Source organism: Aplidium turbinatum, chromosome 8 (genome assembly GCF_918807975.1).
Source record: "Aplidium turbinatum chromosome 8, kaAplTurb1.1, whole genome shotgun sequence".
In the NCBI taxonomy this organism is placed as follows: domain Eukaryota; kingdom Metazoa; phylum Chordata; class Ascidiacea; order Aplousobranchia; family Polyclinidae; genus Aplidium; species Aplidium turbinatum.
In genome coordinates, this window is record NC_137479.1 from 23,423,529 (window position 1) to 23,450,804 (window position 27,276).

General features: G+C 37.5%; 1 protein-coding gene and 1 pseudogene across 2 annotated transcripts; one reads left to right on the forward strand and one right to left on the reverse strand.

Annotated features, from left to right (window-relative positions):
- Positions 1–336: 336 nt before the first annotated feature.
- LOC145775846 (histone deacetylase 5-like) lies at positions 337–19,102 on the forward strand. The gene is made up of 22 exons (XM_082587228.1): positions 337–490; positions 2,572–2,649; positions 3,151–3,256; positions 3,674–3,767; positions 4,140–4,261; positions 4,692–4,835; positions 5,735–5,826; positions 6,201–6,308; positions 8,804–8,921; positions 9,503–9,592; positions 9,756–9,886; positions 10,527–10,651; positions 10,807–10,954; positions 11,089–11,241; positions 11,889–12,162; positions 13,165–13,266; positions 14,003–14,120; positions 14,342–14,549; positions 15,037–15,253; positions 15,353–15,574; positions 16,263–16,388; positions 16,913–19,102. Exons 1-22 carry the CDS (start codon positions 356–358, stop codon positions 17,161–17,163), a joined length of 3,162 nt encoding a protein of 1,053 aa, XP_082443354.1. The 5' UTR covers positions 337–355; the 3' UTR covers positions 17,164–19,102.
- A 400-nt stretch (positions 19,103–19,502) lies between these two features.
- LOC145775847 (methionine-R-sulfoxide reductase B1-A-like) lies at positions 19,503–26,822 on the reverse strand (annotated as a pseudogene). Its single transcript, XR_014290176.1, has 4 exons — positions 26,729–26,822; positions 25,788–25,930; positions 25,463–25,580; positions 19,503–23,713 (listed from the first exon to the last, which is right to left on the reverse strand). The product of XR_014290176.1 is annotated as a methionine-R-sulfoxide reductase B1-A-like (transcript).
- Between the last annotated feature and the right edge of the window lie 454 nt (positions 26,823–27,276).

The window sequence follows — 27,276 nt, forward strand, 5'->3', positions numbered from 1 at the left end:
ATAATTTTTGTTACAAAACAGTACCAACACACCTTTAACTGTAAGCTTAATGTAAATACTAAATAATGAATTCTTAAAATAAAAAAACACAGTTTGTGCTCAGACTATGCCTGACGATTTTGAACTTGTCAACACTCACATGATTTGCAATTGAACTCGCAGATAGTTTGTAAATGTATTGATAATACCATAAGAAAATTGTGTGTAAAATTTCGATAAATTTTATGCTGTTATTGCCAAAAAAATACTTAAACAAAAAGCAGTTCACTTTTTCTAGTACAGCGGATATATACTTAATAAGTGATCTTTTCAATTTTACCAATACTTCCTAGATTTTTAAGTTTTGTAGACATGTATGAGAATGCCATTAGAATATGATATAACTTTACACAGTCCAACCAATTCCAGAACCTTTCCTTCCATCATGGATGACAAGCATTATGAGAAAAAGTTTGAGAAAATGCGTCAGCAGCATGAAATGGACAAAAAGGTATTGCAATCTCAATATTTTGTTCTTTAAAATAGTTCTTTGCATTGGCATAGTCTGCCTTTTATCAACTGATTGTAAACTGTTTGTTCTGGAGTATGATTGCTAGAAAACAATTTCATTTTTTAACTATCATGTATAAATTGTATATGAAAAGATGACATTACTGAATTGAATATACTGGTCAGCGAGATAAAATTGCGAATTGTATCAACTGATTGTAAATGTAGTCAACTGATTCTAATCCAAGACTAAATTAAAAATGTCAAGCATTCATTAATTTGAAACGTGATTTTGTTTGTGTTGTAAAAACTCTTACAATACCGTACCGTACTTTTCATTGTTAATATCTAGCCTATCTTTAAGTCCACATAGAACAGTGGTTCTTAACCTTTTTCCTTGTTGGCACCACTTTGAAATTACCAACCAGTTCTCACACCCCTTTCTAGAATGACTCAAAAGTGATGTTGTTTACATGTTTAATTATCTTTATTCACACAACATTAACTAACAATGATGAAACACAATATGATACTTTCCTGATATGGGGGATTTTAAAGTTATATACGTTTTTTTTCGTTTTGTGTCTCAATCCATCTCCACGATTTAATGTCTCCTGTTTGTCATACAGCGAGGTTTGGTGGCTGTTATGTCTTTACACTACAGTGGTCACCAATCTTCTATTCTGTTTGATGACATTTCTCCATACCCCCAGTCTTGAGGATCGACTAAGACAAGATCTGTGGTTCTGCCAATCGCAGGTCTTCTTAAGACATACTCGAGGGTTATTTCTATGGATGTTAAAGGATTAAATTTTCTTGGCTTTGTAATTTTTTCCATGGGTTGCACGTGTCCCTATGAAAGCAGTCTTTCCCATCTAATGACACCTGATGAGTGATGATGGTGGATAGATGCGGATGCCAAGCCTGGATCTAAACTCTTTCATCATTAACCAATCAGAAAGGCACGTGGAACAGATTAGACGTACCATGGCGTTGTCATTATGACATAGCTGATCTTGCTCATCGACAGTGATGTGCCAGGTCTCACTTGCATACAATAGTACACTCCTCACATGCACATTATACACGTGATCTCAACCACCGAAGGGAATATACCTGTTCGTATGGATAGGGATAAGCTTACAAAAACTTTTTCATGCCAATTGCATCCTCATTGCGATGGAATCCATACATCGTCTCGACTGCCCAATCATGCCTCCAAAATAGCAAAAAGCAGGCACAATGTCGACTTCTGCATTACCAATTGTCAACAGTTGGCTCCGAAACTGTTCTTTTTATTTCGTTAGTTATTTGAAAAATACAAAGTAGTTTCTCCGTAGCAATGGTTAAACAACAAGTTCAGTGACGTTTTTGCTGTTTCCTGTTGATGATGGCATCAAATTGTGTGTTGGTGCTGAGTGCTACTCGCATGTCACGGATTCAATCTATTTTTTGTTTTGATTTGAAGCAGGCAAGAAAATTTTGATACTCCTCTAATCAGTCATTTATATCTAACACCAATAATTGAACATTCTCGCACCCCCTAGAACAAGCTCTTGCACCCTTGAGAGGTGCGAGCACCCCCGGTTAAGAACTCCTGGTCTAGAAGGTATTCAAAAGTATCAGAAGAATAATAAAAGTTTATTGAATGTTAATGAAGTCTTCTGTTTTGATGCACAGAACGTTGTTAAACTAATTAAAGTTACACAATACACAGTCATATTATTTGTTTTTGGTAATAAAATAGGCTATGCTGTAACAACTTCATTCTCCATAATACATGAAACAACTTTTGTCTGTATGAATTGTTACTTACACAGTTATTGGTATCAGAAGTCATGTATTTTAGAAAGGGCTGTAGTGCTGTACAGTATACACCTGCTTAGCTTACTAAACTATGCTGAGTGGCTTCAAAGCATTCAACGGAAAGTACTATCATGGTTTAGGAACATTGGGAGTTTGGGACATACAACATCTCTTTTTTTTTGTGTGTCAACTTGTCGTTTGTTGAATGCTTTGATCTGAAATAATTAGGTTTGTATAGTGCTACCAAAATTATATTTTGTATGTTGTGTTTTGTAGGTGCTGATGGCACAGTTTCATTACCAAAACAGTTCCTTACAGCAACAACACCAACTACAGCTTCAGGAACATCTTCAGGTCACTGTATCATCAAGTCTTCAACATTTTGTTGTTACACTATTTCAACACATCTTTGTAGAGGACCAGAGTGGGCTGTGATATTAATTGTGCAGTCTATATTTATAATGAAAATAGATGTCTCATTTGTATATTTGTCCAATTTCACTTGAGCTTAATAATTAATTAGCCTATTGTATTCAATTTTTTATTAGCTATTTTATGAGAACGTATCTTTTTTACTACAGTCAATATTTATTAATGTTGAATGCTGGCAAATACATAACTTATTTTTTACCTGTTGGAAATAAAAATGTCTCTTTATATATACTAAAGTAATCATGACCAATTGACCATTGATAAAAACACAAATGATTTTGTCAATTAAAGTGTGATATTTGTCTTGTATCTACAGTAACTGATACACTCAAACTGATAATATAAACCGCTAGACAAAGCATTTTTCCACCCACAATACCACATGATAATAAAAACATGTGTCATTGTGTCATGGTTGTGCAGATGGTGATCTCAAAGCAGCGTGAGCATCGTGATACTACCTTGATGGCCCCTCATCAATCTGATGAACTCATGGATGTAATAAAACATAAAGACAAGAAAAACGAAAGTGAGCCTTCTGTAGAATTAGTTCTTATCAAATGTGGTATGTCTGTTTTTTTTTCTTTGGTAGACTTGGTAGTCCGGGAACATCGTGAATCGGAGGTGATAGACCTTGGCACCAAAGGCTCACGACGAGTTTGATATTTAAACTTTCCAACAGTCCAGCATAACTGTATTTTACCAAATAGCGAGACACAACTGCAACTACTTTTCTAAGTAAAGTGTGTTGGATGGAGTTAGTTTATGAAGATTTGCAAAGCCAGACTAGCTTTTAAAAGTCTAATGCTGGCCTCTATGTATTATGTAAAGATAACAATCTTATGATTTAAACTTATGTTCAATAGCATAAACCGACATTGCAAGGCTATGTCTGGTCAGTAAATATTAAACGTTACAAATGTTTATTACATTTATATTTGCATAGGTGCTGTCGCATCGAATGCTGTAAAGAAACACTTGCAGAATTTTGTCATCGGGCGGCAGAAAGTCAAAATGGACCCTAACCATTCAGGGGAGAGGTACTGTCTTTCTAGTATCGCTCTATTGAATAGCCATTTGCCTACTTGTTATAGAATATGTTATTGATTTGGTTTAAGATTACTTGATTTCAAATCATGAATAAATTAAAACTCGTTAAACAACAGATTTGCATTTATTGCTACTCCAAAGAACAAGCTAGCGTCTTTGTTTTTGAGAAAATTTTTTAAACCACTTAAAAATTAACATTTCCATTAAATCATAGGGAATAATTCTTTAAGCTTAAAATGCATACGTGAATGAATTAATGGGTGAAGTTTTGCAGCGAGTAGCTGGATGTAAGAGTAAAGGGTTTGTTGAAGTTTACATGACGAAGTTATTATCTTTATGTCTTTAAATTTGTTTTGTTTCAGGCCTGTAAGTTTAAGATGGAATCCTTTGGTTGACGAAATCGACGACAACCACAGTGAACAATCATTAATCTTGAACTCGCCGTATTACAATAAAGGCGGTGACTTTCCACTTAGAAAAACAGGTTTGTTTTGACATGGAGTTCAAGTTCCACAAATGCAGCATGCATGCTATGTGCAGAAAATCAATTTACAATAAAAAATGTATTTTAACATCTTGAAATAGTTTGTTGTTGATTATTCAAATGCTACAATGCTATACATGGTAAGCCTGAATGGAAAAATTCGAGCATCATTTGAAACTTCGCATTGTTATTTTATGATTTGTTTTTGCTTTCATGGTAGGAACTTGTACCCAAAATGCTGTCTTGACCAAACGGCCTAGTGAAGAGGTTGAAATCGTGTGTTTGATCTTAAAGAGATTTGTTGCCAGGAGAAACATCGTCAAAACTTGATTTCATAGTTCCCCTTTGATGCTCTTATACAAATACTTCAATAATAATTTGTTTTGTTTGCTGCAATATGATTTAACCGCTGCTTATAAATTGCTTGCAGCATCGGAGCCGAATTTAAAAGTTCGTTCACGACTAAAGCAGAAACTTTCCCTGGACCAGCGTTCCTCCCCACTACTCACACGAAGACATGATATCAAGGTTGATATTGCAAACAGAATTAAGAAGAAACTCAATTCCGAAAGTGGTATGTCACTTCAATTATGTCGCGCCCATGCTACACCTCTATGTTTGGTGATAATCATATGTTATGCACTACAATTATACATTTTTCCCTTTTCAAATGTTTTTAAACTTTGAGCTAACTTTTTAGCCATGTTTCTTTCACCTACTGTTGGCTGCGCTACGACGGCAGAAAATAAATCAATGATGCTTAGATCTGCTATTTTGCCGTAAATTGGATTACAATGGATTAAATCGTTTAAATACATTAATTCTGCATAGCTAACGAGGCTTTTATCTATTTTAAGAACTTCATGTATGCGTAGGGTTCCTTGTGCAGCTGGAGTAAACGGAAAAATAACGTATTTTCAAGAACAAAATTACATTTTGGTCTTAGACTTTTAAGTTGACGGACCCGTGCGTAATTTTTTTGCTTTTGCCAGAACCCTGCATTGCAAAACTTTTTTCCTTAGTTTTGGTTTAGCGTTTAGTTAGATTGTGTTTATATGCCACGCCATACGGACATTTCAGCATTGCGACGTAGACAACCAGCCATAAACAAACATTTTTTGAGTCTCCTTTGTCACGTTCACAATGCATTTATACACTTCGGGATATTACAATAAACTAAATGAGAAAAAGATTCATTCCAACTAAATAAAGGGCATTTCGTGGAGTGTGTGTTTTGGTAATGATTTTTAACTTGTTTGCTGACAAGAGAGGCCAAATTAGTTCAAGGGCCTTCAAGTTGATTTCCAGTTGAAGCTACAAACGATATATTTCGGCTTCACACGTTTTCGTTAGCAGGTTGGAAGCTAGACAGCAAAACGTACCAATATTTCACATTCTCGGTTTTTGAAAATCTTTCAAAACGATTTGCACCCCAGTTTGTTTGACATTTTATAAATTTTATTTTACGTTTAGTTGCAGAGGCCAAACATAACAATGTATCAAACTCTTCACCAAGCTCCCCGCCAGGCATCAACAGTGATGCTTCTACGTCCGGGCATCATATGGTGAGTACTTGTTGTAAGTAGAATACTTGCATGTTCATTAGCGTATTTCATTGCTGCTCATGGTTCTTTTGTAAAATTACTCAAACTTTTCAGGTGTTTATTAAATAACTCAGTCATCACCTGAAACTTAGCGATTTCAGCTGAATTTAGTTAATATCTGTAGACAAATTTTCTACAATCTTCAGCGGATTAAATAGGAAGTAGGATATCATATTTCTTTATGCAGACCTTATCTCAGATTTATCATATCCCTCTTATTCTATCTGAAGTCCAAGGTTTAAAATCTGAATTAAAAGATTTTTTTTCGTTTAAGTTTACCGAAAGTTGTTTTACTTGTAATTAGTACGTAGTTGACATTCTTTTCATTGTCGCAGAGTGATTTGCGTAATAGAAATCCACAGATGCCTGGCGGGATTGCGGGAGATTTGTACACCTCTCCTTCCTTGCCGAACCTTTCCATAGGGATCGCCAAGAAGCCCTCAGTAAGTGCCTTGTATTCTTAAAAAGTTTGCGTTGAGAATACATACTTCTCCAATCGTTTCATCTTCTTTAGAGTCAAACAGTTTGCATTGTTTTCGTCCTCTGCCTTTCCGCTGACCGTCGCTTTTATGTACATCTTTACATTTTTATTTTTTTCTCTTCACTTTAAGAATATCAGTTATCGAAAAATCCAGCATTTTGTTTCTTCTAGGGATGCTTGAAACCTCAATGCATAGATTGAAGCAATTAATGTAATTAGAGACTTGAACCTACGCGCATATACGTTGAAAACATGTAAAAAGACAACCTTTGCTAGCTGTGGTATAACCTGTCCATTAGGGTGTTTCATTTTTTCACCATTTTTGAAATTCAAAATGCCTGGAGTCCCATCTGGTGGTATTTGGGGAAAAAAGTTTACACCCCAAATTTTTTTCAATTATGACGTCATATTGAGGTGGTCCACGAGGTTTGAAATTTTTGGGCCTCAAAATCTCGAAATTTGGCCGTATCTCCGGAACCGCTCATCATAGATCGACAAAATTAGTATCAAAATGCGCAGAAGGGTCGGTTTCCTACACTTGATGTAGAGAATATTAAGGTCTATCTGCTTCAGAAAAAAAGTTATTTCAAAAAATCTGATTTTCGGTCTATTTTCTCCTGATGAACAGAGATCAGGTGATTAAGATAAAAGTTTTTCTGTATTTTTCCATCTTGGAAGCTGTTATTGCGTAATAATATTTGGTGTTAAGGTTTCAGTACTGGGCTTGTCTAGTCTAGCTATCTGGTTTTGCAAAGCCCCATCTTGCAGTGCTCCGGGACTCTTCTTGGCGCCTTCCACAAAAGAAATGACATGGGAAAGATATATTTCGTTTATGTGGAACATGCATTAAAGGGTATGAATATCATGACCAACTTCATCATTAAAATAATTGACCAGTCGAGTATTGACTCCGGACTTTTTTCCTGCGCTGAGAGCAGTCGTATCAGCCATGACTGAATATACTTGGGATAGGTGAACTCTGCAAGCCTACTGGATGATGGTGCCAAAAATCAGTACTGCAGTGACCGACACACTTTTGGGAAAAGATTTAAAAGCAAGCACACTTGCACACTTTCGTGCTTCATGCCATTATCATCAACAAGTTGGCCCAAGAAAACGTATCGACCTACTTTATCGACAACGCGCCCAACCGCCCATCATAACATAACTGCATGACAGAAGCTGAGTTGAGAAGGTTCTCACTTTCCATTAGAGATTTTTCTTTCGTTTTTTGTCGTTGGCGGTATACTGTTGAAGGTGATGCAGCATTGCAGCTACTTGATCTTTTCCAAGAACCGACCTCATAAGATCTGACTGCTGGCGTACCGAAGTCATCCTACGATCAGCAAGTACACAACTTCTATCATTTATGGAAAAAGAATGTACTTTCTTGTACGCTTTTCCTCAAACAGCTGGTTTCAGAGGCTCGTATTCCTTATCATCTTCCCAATTCATGTCACCATCAGAGTCCCTTTCGCTACTGTGTAGACATCTAACTACTTCATTTCTTTTTCTCTGTTTCCAACATAGTAGTGCCGATGCTTTGGCAAATTGTATGCCAGAAGTGCTAGGTAATAGGTTTCTCTGTTTGCTAAGCACTGGAAGACCACCTTTGTTCCATATGCCAACTACATCTTTCAGCAGTTCATCTTTTAAATCTTTGAAATGGGATATTTTCTTCAAAAACTAAAGATTAGTTTCGGCTACTTTCTTCCTCAAGTAAAAATAGTGACTGACTATGTCTGAATTCAGGGGAAGCACATTTCTCTCCAATTCCTTGAAGTTTTGTATCGACTTACAAATACCTGACCTTAATGCCGTAATGACACTTAATCTAAAGCAGGTGAGCAGCATACCTCTTCCTCAACGGTTACATTAATATTATAATAGTAATACCTTTAAATTGCCATTTCATCTCTTGCAAAACGAACAAGGACTATTATTGCGCAATAGCAGCTTCCAAGATGGAAAAATACAGAAAAACTTTTATCTTGATCACCTGATCTCTGTTCATCAGGAGAAAATAGACCGAAAATCAGATTTTTTGAAATAACTTTTTTTTTTAAGCAGATAGACCTTAATATTCTCTACATCAGGTATAGGAAACCGACCCTTCTGCGCATTTTGATACTAATTTTGTCGATCTATGATGAGCGGTTCCGGAGATACGGCCAAATTTCGAGATTTTGAGGCCCAAAAATTTCAAACCTCGTGGACCACCTCAATATGACGTCATAATTGAAAAAAATTTGGGGTATAAACTTTTTACCCCAAATACCACCAGATGGGACCCCAGGCATTTTGAATTTCAAAAATGGTGAAAAAATGAAACACCCTACTGTCCATGTTGTTTTATAATCTCTTTGATTTACTCACTGATGACTGATTTACTCACTGATTACTCACTGAAGTACTAGAGTTTGATAACTATTTGAGAAAGAACCTTTGTATCCACAGGATCAGGTCATGTTTGGTCCTCACGAAGCTGACTTCAGTCGTCTCATGGCGAGAACGGCCTCATTCCCCGACCCACTTATTAATTTATCCAAAAAAGAATACGCGGCTTCATTGCAAGGTAAGTACTTCGCTTGTCCATGCGCTTACAGGCGATGCTGCAATTCATATGAATCTGTGGCTTATAAATTATTGACATTTTTTCTAAATATAAGACTTTATCATGTAAGTTTACACTTAAATTGTCGCAAAGTAAAAGAACAAACTACTTGCCATACTTCATACAGTGTAATCTTTTATTTTTTGTCATTAACTCTTTACGAGACTGAAACTAATGCTTCTATTCACAATAGGCGATATACCAGCGTCCCAGTACTTGACTGAGAGGAAAAACGTAGCTAATTCATGAAGGGTTTAACTTACATCAGAGATAAGCGTTTGGTTAGCAAGGTGCATATCAGTTGCTTGCACCGCCGCAAAACCCAAACTACGGTCATTCTCTGCTGTTGTTCGATGTTGACGTGTTGTGTTACTGAAAGTTAGCGACGATGCCCAATCGGATCGGTGTTCACACCAAATTCGCTCATGGGTTGAAAAGGTCGTCTGCGTCTGTCATGGACCGATGTCCAATCAGAAACGTTTCGGCTTTGATGACGTGAGGCGTTCTTTTTCAAGTCGCAAATGGCTGCAACTACATTCCAGATCATTCAAAAGCAATCAAGCTCGAACCAGCACTCGTTGCCAAAAACTTATTACTGAATAACCAACACAAGCCAATGCTATATGGCAATGGTAAGATTTTAAAAAATGTTGATTTGTTTAAGTGAAAACCAAAGTGAATTCGAAATTTTATTTACTAATTTGAAGTCTTGATTTTGTACAAAAAGACATCATCAGCAGCTGAGGTTAAACAGCAGCGTCTAAGCTAAGTCTTGACTGTTAAGCAATTTTTCAGGCGAAGAAACAGCCGCCCCATCACACGGCCCGATACGGACATCCCAAATATCGCGGCCTCATAAAGCCCTCATTCGCACACAGTCCGCCCCTGGCAGCGCCACGTCACAGCTGCAACAACACATACTGCAAGTAAGTTCAGAATGAAAAATCCTCTCCCTTCTGATCGTTGATGTGATGTGTTGCGACGTTGATATGACGGTTAATAATCACTAATCGGATAACACGTTTAATTTTGGTGAGGTAAGGATAGTTTTATGAAGTTTATAATCACCACATTCACTGGCAGACAAACTGTACCGCTTTTATTTCGAACAGTTGTGATATGTTACTTTCTGAAAATGAGTTTGAAGTGCGAACAAACATGAAAGAGATTTATAATCCTTTCGTTGTTTTTCTGGACTGCGGTGATGTGATTCTATTTTTAACTCGCCGGAAGACTGATGTCAGTAAACCATTTATAGAATTTCACGATGTGACGCAACGGTTGACGTCATGTCTTTTGATTTCTGCAAAGTTTACGTCGTTAGCCCCGATGTGGAAAGTCTCGCAAAAGCATCCTTTGTCAGACATGCGACATCGCTGACTTCGCATTTCATACAGTACATTAGATACCACGAATTAGTGATCAAATTTGGCCAAAAAATGCATGTATGTTGAATTTAGCTAACAGCTGTTTAAATATTTGAAAGGTGTTGAGTTTTGTTCAAGCTTCATTAAGATGTGGTAAATGCTGCATCGCTTAGTAATTGTTAACGTTTTCTTGCCACAGCGAAAGCACAACAAATGTCTGAAACAGCAACAAGAAAGGCGACTGATGATGCAGTACCACGAACACCCCTCATTGCTTTCTGCGCACCCGGAAAGTGAATTAGAAAACAAAGACGTCTATTCTCGGTTTGTTTTCACTGTCTCAACATCAGAAATATAACCAAATTCTGTAGCAGCATTGCAGTTGTAAACTGATTCACTTCAGTAAACGTGTTTTTATGTCTTCGGTCCCTTTTATTAATAAAAAAAATATTCAATTTAAACCCAATCGTAACTTGTAGGTTGAGAGAAAACTTGAGGCTCGGCTTACATTCATCCATAGAGAAAGCCAACCCTTCTTTCGACGAAAAGGTTATTTTCCATCGAAACTCGCCACAGCCCATGACCGTTGAACCCTCGTTACCCATAACTGCCGCTAGTGGTGATTCCGTAAGTAAAGCCACCTTACAACTTTTTACGTACTGAATTGTGTACAATCTCAGACAGCAAATCAGTCATTTTTTACATTGATACAACGTCTTCAAACGTTCAAGATCTCATCTATCGATTGCATATTTTCCCAGGCGATGACTGTTGATTTGCAACGACGGATCAATTCAACATTTCTACCAACCACTGCCCCACGTACACCTCAAACCATGCAGCCGTTTCTGCACAGGCCTCTCCAACGCACACGAAGTTCGCCAGCTTTCATGAAGAAACTAACTGTTTGCAAGGTTTCCACATTAGTACTTTTGCTTTTAAAGCAGAATTGAGTAAAACTGAATAATTTCACCCTCAGAAATAACCTTTCCCAGTCAGAAAATCAGTTTTTTACCTTGATGCCACGTTTGCAGACGTCGAATCAATGTATAAAAGGACTGGATGACTAGAAAATTTTTCAAAGAAAAGTAGCAGAATATTTCGTTTCGGGGCAGTTGTTGATAACACAAAACTAACTTGTTGAATTTACGATATTAATTTATCGGAAATTGTACAACGTTGTGGTAAGGTAATTTTAACGTCGAACGATGTCAAATTAATAAGTAGTGGATGTACTTTTATCGTTGCGTTCAAACTCTTTATCACACAATGAACTTGCGTGCCTTATCTCGTTAAGATTAAACATGGTATTCAAGTTCCATGAACGGCTTGAGTTGTTTGTATAATGCATACTTTTCATAATATTCAAGCTAGCAAATTGCCCATTTCTTACATTGCTTTAACGTTTACAGACGATAGATCGATGTTAGAAAGGGCTGATTTTTGATTGGGATATTACTGAGTTCCCTGATCATACTGTGCTGACCTAAAAGCATCACCTCGATTTTGCACCGTTCCGGAATGAACCGGTTGATTCACGTATTTTGCAACGCGCTTTCAGAAATACCGACACACGACGGGGATAGCTTACAGTCCTGTCATGCTGCAGCATGGTTGCGCTTGTGGCGACGATCACGTAGAAAACGCCGGAAGGTTACGTGCTATTTGGGAACGTTTGACAAACTGTGGTCTCGTAAAAAACGACAGCGACGCCGAAGACAGCCTCTGTGAAATGCTTGAACCCCGGAAAGCGACAACGGACGAGTTGCAACTTGTTCACTCACAAGAGCACACTTTACGATATGGGACTTCTTCACTTGCGCGAAAAGAACTCGGTAAGTCGAAATGAAGAGCAGGTTTGTTGCTTATCTTTGGTTGTATAGCCGAGTGCTAAGAGCCCATGTACAACGCTGGAAGATGCACACTTTCGACACTTCTTTAGAGCGACATGTGTGAAAGTAGACACGAAAATAGGCTTTCTTGTCTTCCTGTCCTTTTAATCTAAATCTTCAACCACAAGGCGTAAGCCTTGATGCGACAAAGTGCTTTGGTCTAACGCAACCAGATCTAAGTTTACTTCAACATTCTATCAAACATTGTTTTAAATTTTATGATTCGCCATGTTTTGGTTTTGTTGGAAGCCATCTTGTTAATTTTTTTTTTTTTGTTGATTCAACGTCTTTTGTTTGATTCAACGTCTGCAGACGTTAAATCAATGCAAAAAATGGCAAACTTGCTGACTGGGATGTAAACCCACAAAGGTTCGATTTTTGTTTGTAAGTTATTTTTGGAATTAAAATATTGCTCCACTCTGTGATGTATCACATTTGTTTCATTGGTTTGTGGCACCGCAGTGTTAACACTTCAAAGTTTTAGCGTGGTGTCTCTGGAAGTTTAAACAACGCGTGGTACCAAGAATAGACCATTGTTTGCTGTGCAAACTTGAAAACGTTTTGTCTTCCAAATGCCCTCAGTGGCCTACTAACCTTCTGCATATTATAATCATTGACTTTCCAACCTGCAAAATCCGCCCTTTTTACACTGATTCGACGTATGCCGACGTTGAATCTATGCAAAAAACAAACAGATTTTGATGGCTGGGTGGACTCGTTCAACATTTTTCAAAGCAATTTACCAGCTTTGTATCCCCCCAGACAGAAAAATCCGTCTGCAGACTTTGAATCAATGTAAAAGTGGTGGATTTTGCTGTCTGGGCCATTATGTTTTGTTGATTTGACATGTATTACAAGTAGATATAGCACAAAAGCGGCATATCTGCGTGATTGCATGCTAACGTAATATACACCATTGTCACTGCAAACGGTTTGTGTTCTCAGACCTTTGCAGCAAGTTCATTGTGTTACCTTGTGGCGGTGTGGGTGTGGACAACGGCATAGACGTGGACACTGTGTGGAATGAACTGCCCACCATCAATGCAGGTTTGTATTCTTAGACTGTCTTTTTGAAATTACTGTATTGTTGTACTGTATAATAATGTGTATTTTTATATAGCGCTGTACCCATCGCAGGTATGCGTTGCTCCTCAGCCTATACAAATCTATTTCAGTTTTTTTTTGAAATAGCTATACAAAGTCTTTTTTCAAAGATTCTCTTTATAAGCAGTAACTATTCTCATGTCTTTTCGAATCTTTTTTTTCTTTCAAAAAACCCATTCTTTTTACATTGATTCAACGTCTACTAACGACGAATGTTACAATTTCTTCCAATTGTATATTTTTCAGTTAGCTTCTAATATTGTCTTGTGCGTTGGTTTCTGAAGGACAAAAGTTTTTTTCGCATATCTTGCTGTCTAAATTTAATACGTGTCAAGATTCAGTGTGATGTCTCTGAGTCTTTTGTAGCCATCCATGGCTTGCCAAGATAACTACAAGTCTGGAGTCCAATGGTGGAAACGCAAAATGTATCAGACTAATTTATGTTTATAACAGTGATAACGCTTTGTAGATGACGTGTAATAGAAATTACGTCACAGTGTTGTTGAACTGTTTCATGAAATAAACTACGCCAGTGTAGCTTTGCAATAGTTAGGCAAACACAATTACCGTGAACCTGCAATTCGCCGTCAGAAAAGGTCAGAGATTTGAAACGCAGCAAGCCATATTGATATTGGTGATACATGTAACATTGAAAATTCTGTCTTGTATTTCACAACAGCTCGCATGGCGGTGGGCTGTACCGTAGACCTGTCTATACTGGTTGCTCAAAATCAACTCACGAACGGCTTTGCATTGGTGAGACCGCCTGGGCACCACGCTGAAAAGAATCTTGCCATGTAAGTTTACTCTTGGTTTTAATGCGCATCGGTTGACAAGCCAATGTGTGTTTTCAAGTAATTTAAACAAAACGTTGCAGAAATTATAACAGCCGTGGCCTGGTGAACACTTTACAGCAATTTTATTTTGACTTTTAGCCATTTCATTTTACAAGAGTTTTTTCAGAACATTATTTCAACGTAGACAGCAAAAAATTATAATCGCATTGATTTATCATCAGGGCTTTCTGCTATTTCAACTCCGTCGCTGTGGCAGCGCGGAAGTTGCAGAGCTTGGGGTTGGCGCGGAAGATCCTCGTGTTGGATTGGGACATCCACCACTGCAATGGAACACAGAACATCTTCTACAACGATCCATCAGTCTTGGTCATCTCCATCCATCGATACGACAGTGGCAACTTCTTTCCAGGGACCGGCGCTTTGGACGAGGTGGATGATGGATGTTGTTTTGTGACGTTTTTTCGCATTTTATTTTGTCTTTAGTTTTACTGTACGCTCGATAACAAAAGATTGTAGGAAGCTGGTTGGGATGGCATGAACATCAATCAAGTGTGCTGCCAAGTCACAGCCATGTGCCTCAGTGGCGGTTCCAAGGGGGCTGAGCAATTGCCTCCTCTAAAACACAGAAAAGTAACTTTATTTACGGTGTATTTGCAAGGTCAGATTAATGTAAACCTACACATGATTGTGTTTTGTTGAAACCCTCCCCCCTAAGCTACTTGCTGGATCCGCTCCTTATGTGCTCTCAGTCAGTGACAAACAGACGATTTTTCGAGCATTAATGAGACTATATGAAATTAGCAACGCAGTCGACGTTTTGTCATCACGAGTGAAAAGATTTTTTTCTCCAGTCAACTACATACCTTGATATCAAAGATCACAAATCAAGTTGACAGGCTGCAACCGCGTTGTTCAGGTTGGTGTCGACCTAGGCGTTGGATTCAATGTCAACGTTGGATTCAGCGGAGGCGTCGATCCCGCGACAAGCGACGCCGAGTACTTGGCCGTGTTCCGAAGCATCATCATGCCGATTGCGCAATTCTTCCGCCCGGACATCGTGCTCGTTTCGTCTGGATTTTCCGCCGCGAGCGGGCACTCATCTCCACTCGGAGGCTACGCCGTCTCTCCACAATGTAAGTTTTCAACAACTCGTTTTTTTTTTCGGAAGAATTAACGTAAACTAACATCCATATAACGTTGGTTGATGTTTCTAAGATGGTTCTCCTTCTCAGGCTTTGGCTATCTCACACATTGGTTGAGGCAACTGGCAAACGGTCGAGTTGTTATGGCGCTTGAGGGCGGATTCGAATTGAGGCCTCTTTGCGATTGCACGGAGATATGCGTGCGCACCTTGCTTGGCCAGACCGAAGCGTCCAAGTTGTCTGATGTCGCCTTAACTGCCAAGCCTCATTTAAAAGCCGTGGAAACTGTGGACAGAGTTATTGCAGTGCAAGGTAATGCATTCTACTATTATTGTATGGAAAGTATTATAGAAAGTACACTAACTGTAGTCTCCATACTTTTGCTTGGAGTTTTGAACATTACTTCAAGATGGCTCTGAGGTGGTGCTTTGTGACCAACGAGCGAAATTGTCTCCTTTTCCAACACGTGGCTTCAACGTTTAAACAACACAACTAGAAAGTTTATGCTGCCTTGGTCGGGGTCGTAATTAAGCTAATAGTAATTATTAAGTAGCGATAATATAATCACATCTAAATATACCTTTTTTCTCATGGTAATTTTGCCAATAACGTATAATTCTATTGACAACTCCCAACACAAAGTTATCTGCGAACTGGTCCTGATGACGTCATTGGACTAATATAGCTATCACTGGTTGCGGTTCAACATTGAACCAACGCGGTTTCACGTGGACATCTACTTGTCGTATCTTATTAATGTTGTTCACTGCAGACGACACGAAGTAGTAGTACCTTCGAAGTAAAAATATAGCTGTGCGATTTTGTATAGCGTTGTAGCGATGGCAGATATGCGTTTGCTGTTGCCGTTTTACAAGACAGACTGTTTCAATGCAGACATTGATCAGCATTAAAATTTCATCAACATTTGATATTGTTATGGATTACAGCTCGTTCTGCTTTAGTCACAAAAGCTTGTTTGAAAAGCACCATGTTTTTGCAGGGAAACACTGGAAAGGATTGAACGGAAACCTGGCTCGAATATCGCATGCCGAGTGGATCAGCATGTCACGCGAGAATGAAACAGTGAACGCCATGGCATCTTTAAGCGTTAAAAGCCGAAATAACAGTAAGTGTCAAGTAGGTTGTCACATTTCTGGGCAGTTCACGTGTCGCTCAGTCTTTGCAGCAAACATCCGTTCTGTTGCGCCATAGCCAACGTTTGCGTAAGTTGTGGACGATTATGTATCAGCCGCTTTTCAGCACATCAGTTTTTATGAGTGGGATAAGATCTCGGCTATTGATAACTAAGTGTCAATCTTCCAGTACAATTTACAATTAAGTTCAAACTAATTTTAAATTTTGCAGTTATTTGAGGGAAAGATGTCCTCTATTAGTCCTTACTGACTACAAAAGACGAGTCAGATTTTGTGGGGCGCGTGCCCTATTTTCGTGGGCCACTGTGGGACGCTTATTTTGTTTGGATTAAATCGAAATCATGAGAAGAGAAAGAAACGAATTTTCATGTTAATCGTCGTACATGTGCTCGCTTACTAACAGTCAGCATATTGAATGAACAGACTTTTTGTTCCGCCTAATTGCTGACCTTTTTTGGTTTCCGAACTATCAACAACTAATTATTCGTTTTTTCAGCTGTCAGACAGTCAATGAACTCGCATTATGGTGAAAACTCTTCGAAACACGATCCTGCTCCGTCGCTTCCTGACGATTCTGACAAGTCCAATGCAACTTCAAACAGTTTGGAGAAAAGTCCCGCCGATGTGTCAATCAGCGACGAATCGTCGCCATTGGACGTTGTTGGAACCACGCCCCCTTCTTCGCCCAATGAGGAGGAGCAATCTTGGAGGGAACGATTAATAACGAACGACGGAGATACAACTTAAAAGTTCAGCCGCATTTTTATGTTTTCCAAACGCGAATTCGTTGTTTTTCTTAGCTTCACGGAGGTGGAAGCGACAAAATCGATGCGTTGGCACTGCATACCCAACAGTTGTAACATTTTACCTGTTCTCGGTGGTTTTGGTTGGAAATAACGCGATTTCAGGCTACAAGTTTTATTAAGTCTGATAAATAACCTGAACCGACATTTATTGCCTGTTTCCAAATAACATCATTTTACGCTGAACTGATACAAGATTGTTGAATGTTGATTTTTTTAAGGTTTGTACAATAACCTGACTGTGCCATCATTTCTTTGTTTATTTTTTTTCCTTTTTTTTATTTACTAGTTCTGCTGCGCTATCACCAGTAAATTGACCGTTTTTGCGTTGGTCTATTGTCGGAAAGGCAATGTTAAAATAACCCATTTCGTTCGCTTCTCAGTCAAAATAGTTCGCATGTTGAGCCCATTTTTGTGTGATGTTGAACACACGTTTGTCAGACAGCCTTTCACTGCGTTGATGATTATCTGCAATTTTTTCCTGGTTTTATATTTTACATTGCTTTCCGCTTTATCGTTGTTTGAGGCCAACTGTCCGTTTTCACTTTCCCGCGTTGTGCAAAGCAAAATAGTTTCACCTCGTACGTTACTTTCCGGTCTGTGTTGCGTCGCTACGATGCAAACATTTGCCTATTGCAGGGATGGCGAACCTTTTTTATTGCATGGGGCACAAAAATATCTTAATGCTTAAAAGTGGATTTAATACCATACGTTAAATTACATGTTAATATGAATGCGAAACTTGCTGCTGCATCACCTCTGCAAGTTTTATCCCTGGCTGAAGATAGTTGGAGTTTTTCAGCTTCCCACGCATCACTCATACCTGATCTGAGACGATTCCGTGTGCTTGATTTTATCAAATTCATGTGCGAAAACAATGATTCGCACGAATATGAACAACCAAACAAAGTTCTCAAATATACCACAAATGTTCGTGGTTTCAAACGACTTTGATATCTTTAGCGTGGGTTTCAACAGCATAAAAGTAGCAACTATCCATAACCGTTTTTATTTTTAGATCACACTAATCCTAAACAGCCAAGAGGCATGCAGTCACTGTTTGTATCAAACAAGTAAAATCATTTGCTAACAATGAAGCGCACGATGCCTTTATTGTGTTATAAGCGCCCAGTTAGCCTACTTGCTGTGATGGTGCACTGCTGCGGCCCTAATGGTGCCAGGCTGCTAGATGGCAAATCGGTACTGTACCAGATTAAAATAGCATGTGGCCTCACAACAAATATTTAATATTCGGTGAAGCATTTGCTTATGGTTCATTATTTTATTAATAAGACAAGTGAGTCACTGAAAATCTGCGTAGAATTACTTAGAGACCCGCAGTTCGCCATCTCTAGCCTATTGTGGCGTATTTTCAGAGCTGCTTACTCACGAGATGAATCTCACCAGCAGTCGAAAACTATTCTTCCATCGATATTTTGAGCAAAGATTACATCCATGGAACTCTTTGAGAGGGCTACCGAATTTGTCGGGAATCGGAATTTTTTCCACAATAAAAAAAGTATAAAATTTTCTTGAAGATGCATAACCCCCTAATAAAGGCTGCAAAAATTATATCAGACACTACAATACTTGCCACATAGTACACGTGATTTTATTTCGTTCACTGACTGTTTAAAAATCTCCGCTTATTAAAAGGTGATCACTCTGCAAGACTGAATTTCGTTTCGACATGTTTCCACAACATTGCATATCTGAACCTACTGTGCAGTACCTTTGCCGTGTCGTGGGTTCAATACCCATCCAGCGAGCTTTTGAGACGAGAGAAATTTTATAGAGTTTTAGAAATTGTCATTCGTGTTATTTGTAACTACACCGCCAAAAAGTATTGTACTACATCTGATTAATAAATTGCGCTATTTTCATACCGGTGTCAAGTTTTGTGCCTTCGACATATAAGATGAACTACACTATGACATCACAAGCTGTAGGCTACCGAGCATTATCTTGTGTGATTGCGCAAGTAGCCCACATTGAAAGGCAATAATGTTCATTTGAAAGCGTAAAACAATGATAGTTTCATACGTTGTTTGCAATAGGCTAGGTCTGTTTGAATAAAAAAAAGTGCGTTCGATGTGAAACTGTCTTGGTTCCGTTCCGAAAAAATAAGTTTTCGTGAAACCAAAATAAACATTATGCGGATGCGCTTCAACACCAATTTTTGTTGATGGTGCTTCGATAAAAAAAAGAAAATAAAGCATGTGAAACAGCCTTAATTTGCAGAACGCACATCACCCCAAACCGGAATAATGAACCCACTTTAAAAGCTTGTTTATAAACTATCAATCAATCAATGTTTTATTTGTCAGTAACAGGAACATAGGTACATGTTTGAAATATGCAATATACACAGTACAAAAGTTACACAAGTTCCCATACCGACAGGGAGACAACGAGACGACCATACGGTCTACTAGTCAATTGCCACCCTAAGAAAACTAGGTTTTAAAATATCATGCTCGTTAATTTTAAACTTCTAAAAATATTGTCTTCATAGAATGAATAACCCGGCAGCAACAACGGTTGGATGCCCTGGCAGATTGCAAGTAAGTTACATCCCCAGTAGGCTGGCACTATTTTTTTAAACGACAGGCATTGTCAAACAGTGTTACATAGTTGGCGCCAAAATTCGAGGTTAATATTATCTTCTTAAACTTATAAATCTCGATTACTGATAGGGAGTATTTGACTTGTGTAGTATTCAAAGTATTGTCCACATTGCCTTGGTGATTGTCACAGGCCAGTCTATCACCACCAGCTATGACAAGCTTTCGCACAGTAACAGCCGACTGGATAGGATGACATTGCATTTATTTACGGCGCGATTGTTTCTACAATTTATGAAAACGTGCTTCACACGATCGTTCTTCAGCCTCCTCGTATGGCAACTCCCTTCTCCCCGAAGGGGTCAAATGATATTTCAACAGCCCACCATGAAGTCGCAGCTTTTGTTCAACAATACACAAAATAAGTCAGAGGAAGTTAAACGTTATATCTATGCAACAATGCCAATATATAAGGAAGTTGTATGTACATTTAGAAGAGCTGATGACGACAGGAAGTGATGTTATAGTATCGTTTAGACCAGGGGTCACCAAACTTTTTTCTCTGAGGGCCGGATTACTGCGAGATTAACAGCTGCGGGCCGGATGCAAATTGCGAAAAGATATACAACTATTTAGAATCTCCATTGACTTGAATTGAGCACAATAAATAACAAAGTCAGCGGTGGAATAGCAAAGTTGTAATGAAAATCGAAAGGTTGCTGGAAAAGTTATCCCCTGCTGTGATAGGGGAGACCGGGGATATTGCGGACGCGGGGATACCTCGGATAAGACATTTGACGTCACAGTAGAGTATTGTTAAATCACGTTTGCTAAAGCTTTGTGGCTCCATTACAAATCAGGATAAAGTTTGCAAGTATGTCTGGTTTTCTTAGAAGGTTAAAGTCGAAAAAGTAACTTTATCAGTGATATCGAGATTTCAAAATTGTACGTGTAAGGTCATAATTCCGTTGCAGTTAACCAAAACAAACTTTTTATTGATTGAGGTTGTAGTTAGAAAGCTATACTCAGATAAGCAAGTGATGATTTTGACCAGCAGTTAATCAGGTAGCCTAGCCATATTTTATTCATTTACCTGTAGTCACGTGGTCGGGGATACTTCGGACACAATGGCCGAAGTATCCCCGTGGAAAAAATCAAACTTAAACAAAATCTTATTTTCAGATCTTTTGAATAATTTATTAGATTTTAAAGACATAATGGTTCGGACATATAAAAGAAAAACAAATATTCTGTATTAACTGTCAAATCAACTCAAAACGTCTGCATAAAATTGCTGTCCGAGATGACCCCAGGCATGTCCGAAATTACCCCAGTACCGGGGTGACTTCGGACATTTGAGGACCTTAGAAACTATGCTTTTTATAAGCATTTTCGGTTTTCTGAAACAAACGATACTCCTACCCTTTTTTGGCAAAGCTTTACGGTTTACAACAAAACAACATTTACGAACTTTCTGTGTGCTATCCCCGGTCTCCCCTACACTGCAGGGCATCGTGCTCTTGAAAAAATATTACACTGATGAAACATTGGAGTTTTGAACAACAAAGGTTGAGATGTCATAAGAAGAAACAATATGGAAAAATCATTAGCAGGTTGCGTGCAGCTCAACAGCAACGTCAGTCCTTTACAAAAAGTTTGGTAACTTTTTTCCTTTCAGTTGTAGTGCAGCTGTTATTTCCGCAGCACGTGGCGGGCCGGATGAAATCAGTTCGCGGGCCGGTTCTGGCCCGCGGGCCGTAGTTTGGTGACCCCTGGTTTAGACCACAATGCATAGCTTGATTAAGATTTAATCCATAAATGAAAACACACCGAGTAAAAATATTCTGCATATGTACAAAATGTAAGGTTGCATATTCCAGTACTGTCGACACTCGACAGTTAAACCTAAAGCGCATAATTATGTTCTCCCTTTGCTAACAAGTACGGTACCAATACAGTAATTCAGCAATCGCCTTTCATCAAGCAAGTGCATAAATCCACAGTAAAAGACGCCCTTGTAAAATTAAAAAAAACATGAAAGTATTCTTTAGGTTTTAGAAAAAGTTTTACTGGTCTAAATTGTCACTATTTGCCCAGACTTCAATGGAAGGCTGTTGCAGGTAGAGCAACAATCTTGTGGATGAAACAAGTTGCAGACGCTGATAATATCATTTGCGCCTCTTCCAGTTTGACCTTCCGAGTGGAGATGGAAGACATGCTAAGCCGTCTCAGAATAGATAGGCTTTGGCTGATGTGGCAGGCGTTACACCGTGACGTATTATTCACCATTATGAAGGTTGTTCTCCGGCTACTTTTATAAGGTGATTGACTGTACCGGTAATAAAACTATTTTCTAGAGCTGACGACATCAAAAGATTGACTAAAAATTGAGATAAACTCGTGGCCTACAAAATAGGCCTCGGGAAAAACCAAAAACCTCATCATTTTAAACGATTATTGCAAAAATTATTGCGAACGATTAGAAAAACATTCAATTGTGCAATATTATAGAAATATGTCAAAGATACATGAGAATGAATGCAAGGAGCAAGACAATTAGTATCCAATCGCAAACCACCATCGGTATGGCTTTTATTCGCTATCTTCATTGCATTTGTCCTGTTCACAGTGCACTTATCTTCTTGTATGGTTGAACTCACCCCCTTTTCATGAAGTTTCAATGCAAGCACATTTTCAAAGAATAAGAGCTGATACAATTATTTCACGGGATGACAAATCACAGTAATTTCAACGCGGCAAAGCAACGATTCGTTAAAGAACTTTTGTATGAAAAGTGAGTATACGATTGAAGATAAAAATACATCAACGAGTCACACAAATGACAATCGTAGTAACTTTATTAATTATTTACCAATTCAGCCTAGGCGAACAAAGAATACTTTGCAGCATTCGTTTGTTTGCTGCATTCTAGAAAATAAAAGCTGCTTAGTGCTTGTGTTGTAAACATTATCATCTTATCATGTTTTCTTATCTCAACAAACGGTGCAGCAACCCAGAAAGCAAAATCGAGTCCACGTCTTTTAGGCACAGACAGTTAGTTGCCTGCCAAATAAGTGCGCTCACTGTGGCGCCAAGATATTTAGATGCAGCAAACTGTGGCGCCGGTCATTTCGGTGTGTCAAATTACACTCATAATCATTTATCAGAAATGCTTGATAATGCGACAGTTATCCCCGCTGTATTACAGAGTGAATTTCAGTTTGAAACATCATTAAGCAGTGCCTGACTAGTGACTAGTATGTAAGTACAGCTAAAAACCCACCTAGTTTTAAATACAAAATCTAACCAAATAAGCAACCTAGCTGTTGCAAACTAACAAAATATCGTCAATGCAAGCTGAGTACAGCGAATCTCATAAAATATAACTTGCCAATTGTACTTAGCAAATGGGAATTTTTTTAATTCGTTTTTGTTTCATTTCGATTCAAAAAGCATTTCAAATACCTCTCTCCTTGAGAAAATCATGCGTACGCCACTGTCTGCAGTATTACCATCAAGCACCTAATAAAATATACCTTACACTCTTACAGGGAATAGCCCTTAACTGTCGATGCGCCGCACCAAATATCCTGACGTCACAGTGTGAACACCTATTTTGCAGCCAACTGTCTGCACCTAAAAGACGTGCTCCGGAAAAATCCGTTAATGTAAAAAATGACGAATTTTGCTGTCTGCGAATGTAACAGTGTAAATGGTCAATTACTCTATGCTTTCTGCAATTCGCTTTTTCAGGTTCACTCAACGCAAACACAAAGCGATCGGTGAGAGAACTATTGGCGCGAAGAGTACGTCTATGGACCTGAGTTTATGAATCGGACATGGCAAATGTGACATAGAGAAAAATTACGCAAGAAAATGATCGGACGTTGGAAAAGGGGGTGAAAGTGGTCAATTTTAAGATTTCAGCTCCTGTAAAATAGGTAATAAGCAACAATGAGATTAAAGTACAAGGTGTTCTGGACATTTTAAGCCATGTTCGTCTTGTTCAAAAAAGAGCATGGTCACAAAAGAATAATCGTGGTCGTGTGCTTTGGGGTTAAAATGAATAACACTCTTCCATAACGCAAAGTGAAATTTCTTAATTAGTACATGTATAACTTTCTACAATTTTGGCAAATGAAACCAGATGGAATGATTGAAGGGTACAGGAGCCCATGACTTATTGCTTTGCACGTAATACCGTAGAGAGTCAAATCATTATATTTCAACAAGAAAATTGCAATTTGTAACCCAATGTCTCAAAAACTCATGAATTTTTGATATAAGGTGCACTTGAATGAGCTAAATCCGATAAAAGAAATTTCAGTGAAATCCATCGAGAAATGGCGAAGCTACACTGATTTGATTGTACCACTAGAGGCGCTGTGCGCGATAAGGTAAAAATACAAATATTGATAAAATTCGCAGTTTAATGCTAGGAATGTGGCGAAAACTGGTAATGTACCATTTTTGAGGGTGTAGAATTCAAAAATGAGGTCAAATTAAGCAAAAAAGACTTGCAAATGAGTCAAAACTGGGATTTTATTTTCAAAAGTGACCCATTTCAAGCGCGTGCCCTCCGAAAAGGGGACGATGTTTCGAAAAAATAAAAATAGTAAAATGACCTTCGGGAATCAAGGAATCATGTCCAATATTCAAAATAGGTGCCCCAATGCGTTTTATAGACAAATTTTAAATTTTAAAATTGCAATGAAAAAAAACTCTGAAATAGCACAAGATACTGTAATTTATTGATCAAATTCAAACATGAAAAGTTTTTACAATTTTTCATACAGTTTTTACAAGTTTTTTACAACTCATTGGGGCACCTATTTTGAATATTGGACATGATTCCTTGATTCCTGAAGGTCATTTTCCTATTTTTATTTTTTCGAAACATCATCCCCTTTTCGGAGGGCACGCGCTTGAAATGGGTCACTTTTGAAAATAAAATCCCAGTTTTGACCCATTTGCAAGTCTTTTTTGCTTAATTTGATCTCATTTTTGAATTCTACACCCCCAAAAATTGTACATTACCAGTTTTCGCCACATTCCTAGCATTAGAACTGCGAATTTTATTAATATTTGTATTTTTACCATATCGCGCACAGCGCCTCTAGTGGTACAATCAAATCTGTGTAGCTCCGCCATTTCTCGATGGATTTCACTGAAATTTCTTTTATCGGATTTAGCTCATTCAAGTGCACCTTATATCAAAAATTTATGAGTTTTTGAGACATTGGGTTACACCCCTTGTTGAATTATAATGATTTGACCCTAGAGTCAAATGGTAAAAAAAACTCACAAATAAAAGTTTTGGAATGATCTCAAACATATCTGAAACTTAAGTGAAGACTTGAACTTATAAGCGTACAAACAACTCATTCCAACGATATGTCAATAAACATTTTGTATTGTAAATGTAAATTAAAAAACTATTGATTACAACAACAATCTATATATAATTGATTTCTATGCACCACACTTTCAGAAAGATACTAAAAGCTATACTTCAATCTTTCACTTGAAAGATGGTACTAGTATATATTACTCAATACAAAAAAAAACCTTAGTAGATTAAGAAAATCATTTATGATCCTGAAAAATTCCTTCAATAGCCTAAGTATTTACTGAAAAAATCTGATTTTTGACTATAAACAGTCAGTTGCAAACACTTACAGGTTTTTGGAACAAACTTTAAAGATTCTGAAAATATTCAAAATCTTGATTGATCTTTTTTGGGACCATCACCAATGAACTCGTGGCCTAAGCCGTTGTTGCACTTTCCACAACGAACCTTCAAGAAATCAAAATTTTGGTACAAATCTAGAGAAAACACTTGTTCATGCAGTCCCAAACTACAAAATCCGTCATTTTTACATTGATTCAACATCTGCAAACGTTAAATTCATTGAAACACTATAAAAATGACGGATTATGCGGAGTGAAAAGAAAGAAAGAATACATGTCCACATTGAAGATTAAACATATATTATATATATACCTTATATGCTCCAGGGGATTCAAGATATTTAGACAGGCTGTCTTCCTTTATCGTATCCGTGAAAGCTGGCCATGGAGAAGAGTGTTCGAATTTCGAAACACTTGAAAATAACTCGTATCCACACTTAGAACAAACGTATATACCTAAAACAATATTCCAGGGATAAATTGTAACAATTGCAAACTTACCGTAGTCCTCAATGCAGCTAGCAGAGCTAAAATTATCACAGAAAAACTAACATAGATAGCCTAAGTCATACACTACCTGAGGTTTTATGTTAGATAGCTAACAAACATCAGGTGTAACACTTATTCAAATAGAAGTTCAATAATAAAAACACTGAAACAATAAATATGCTTAAACAAACGTTTTAAATCTTAATATAATGATAATTTAAATTTCAGTGGTCTAAAATCTAAATGACATAAATCAATCCTCTTCATGACAAATCACATTTTTGCACTTGGAATGTTAAACCAAATGTATTAGCATGCATCACATGACACATGCTTAATCAAGCCATTAGCAAGTCAATCAAAATTATTTTTCTATCTAGTGGAAAAAACTAAGTTATTGAGGAAGAAAAAAAATATAAAACCAATCAACAATTTCTTCTAAACAAAAAGCAGAAAAAAAAAGTCATTAGCAAACCATAAATCACATCTCTCATCACCGTTTTAACTTAAGATAAAAATTGAAAAGGTGAAGCATCAACAAACATGTAATTATTGCTCTCTCTCTCTCTACATATATATAAAGCTATTTTAAAACTTTTAAAAAGATGTCAGTTTTATCAAATTTATTTTACAAAATAAGTTTGAAAAACTAAAGATTAGAATATAATAAACTCTTAATTGAGTGAATGATAAAGTTTATGTCAAGCTATCTCTGCTGCAGCAATGTGCTTTAAAATTCCATTTTCAATTGCATTATTAACCAACCTGTTTTGAAATGGTCTTTATATACTTCACCAGAAAAAGAACAAAAGGACATTTTGTTTCACTATTTCTTGAACTCACTAAAATGCTTTAAACTGAAAAAATAAAACATATCAGAGAGGTAAATTTCAATTTGCAAACTTTAAAACACCAAATAATAAAATACAATAGTTGCAATACTATAGTTAGTATTCCTTCAAAAATTCTTAAATAAATACAAGAATGTTGCAATATTCTTGAGTTATGCTAGAAAAAAATGCTATGATAAACTTAAAATGGAAGTTACTAAGTGCATGCAAATTGTACATAACTTTGTTAACCCTTATAGTTGAGATACACAATTACACATTTAGCCACATTTTAATACTTTTCTTCAACAACTGTATGAGCAATAAACAATGTTCAACACACTAGTCTAGAATGACATTATAAGTACCGGTAAATTGTTTTTTTGTTTTATGAATTGTTGAGTACTACAGAAGAATTGAAATTGATGAATATTGACACCAACAAAGTATCACATCTAGCCTGGGTTTTTTTTTTGCTGAGAC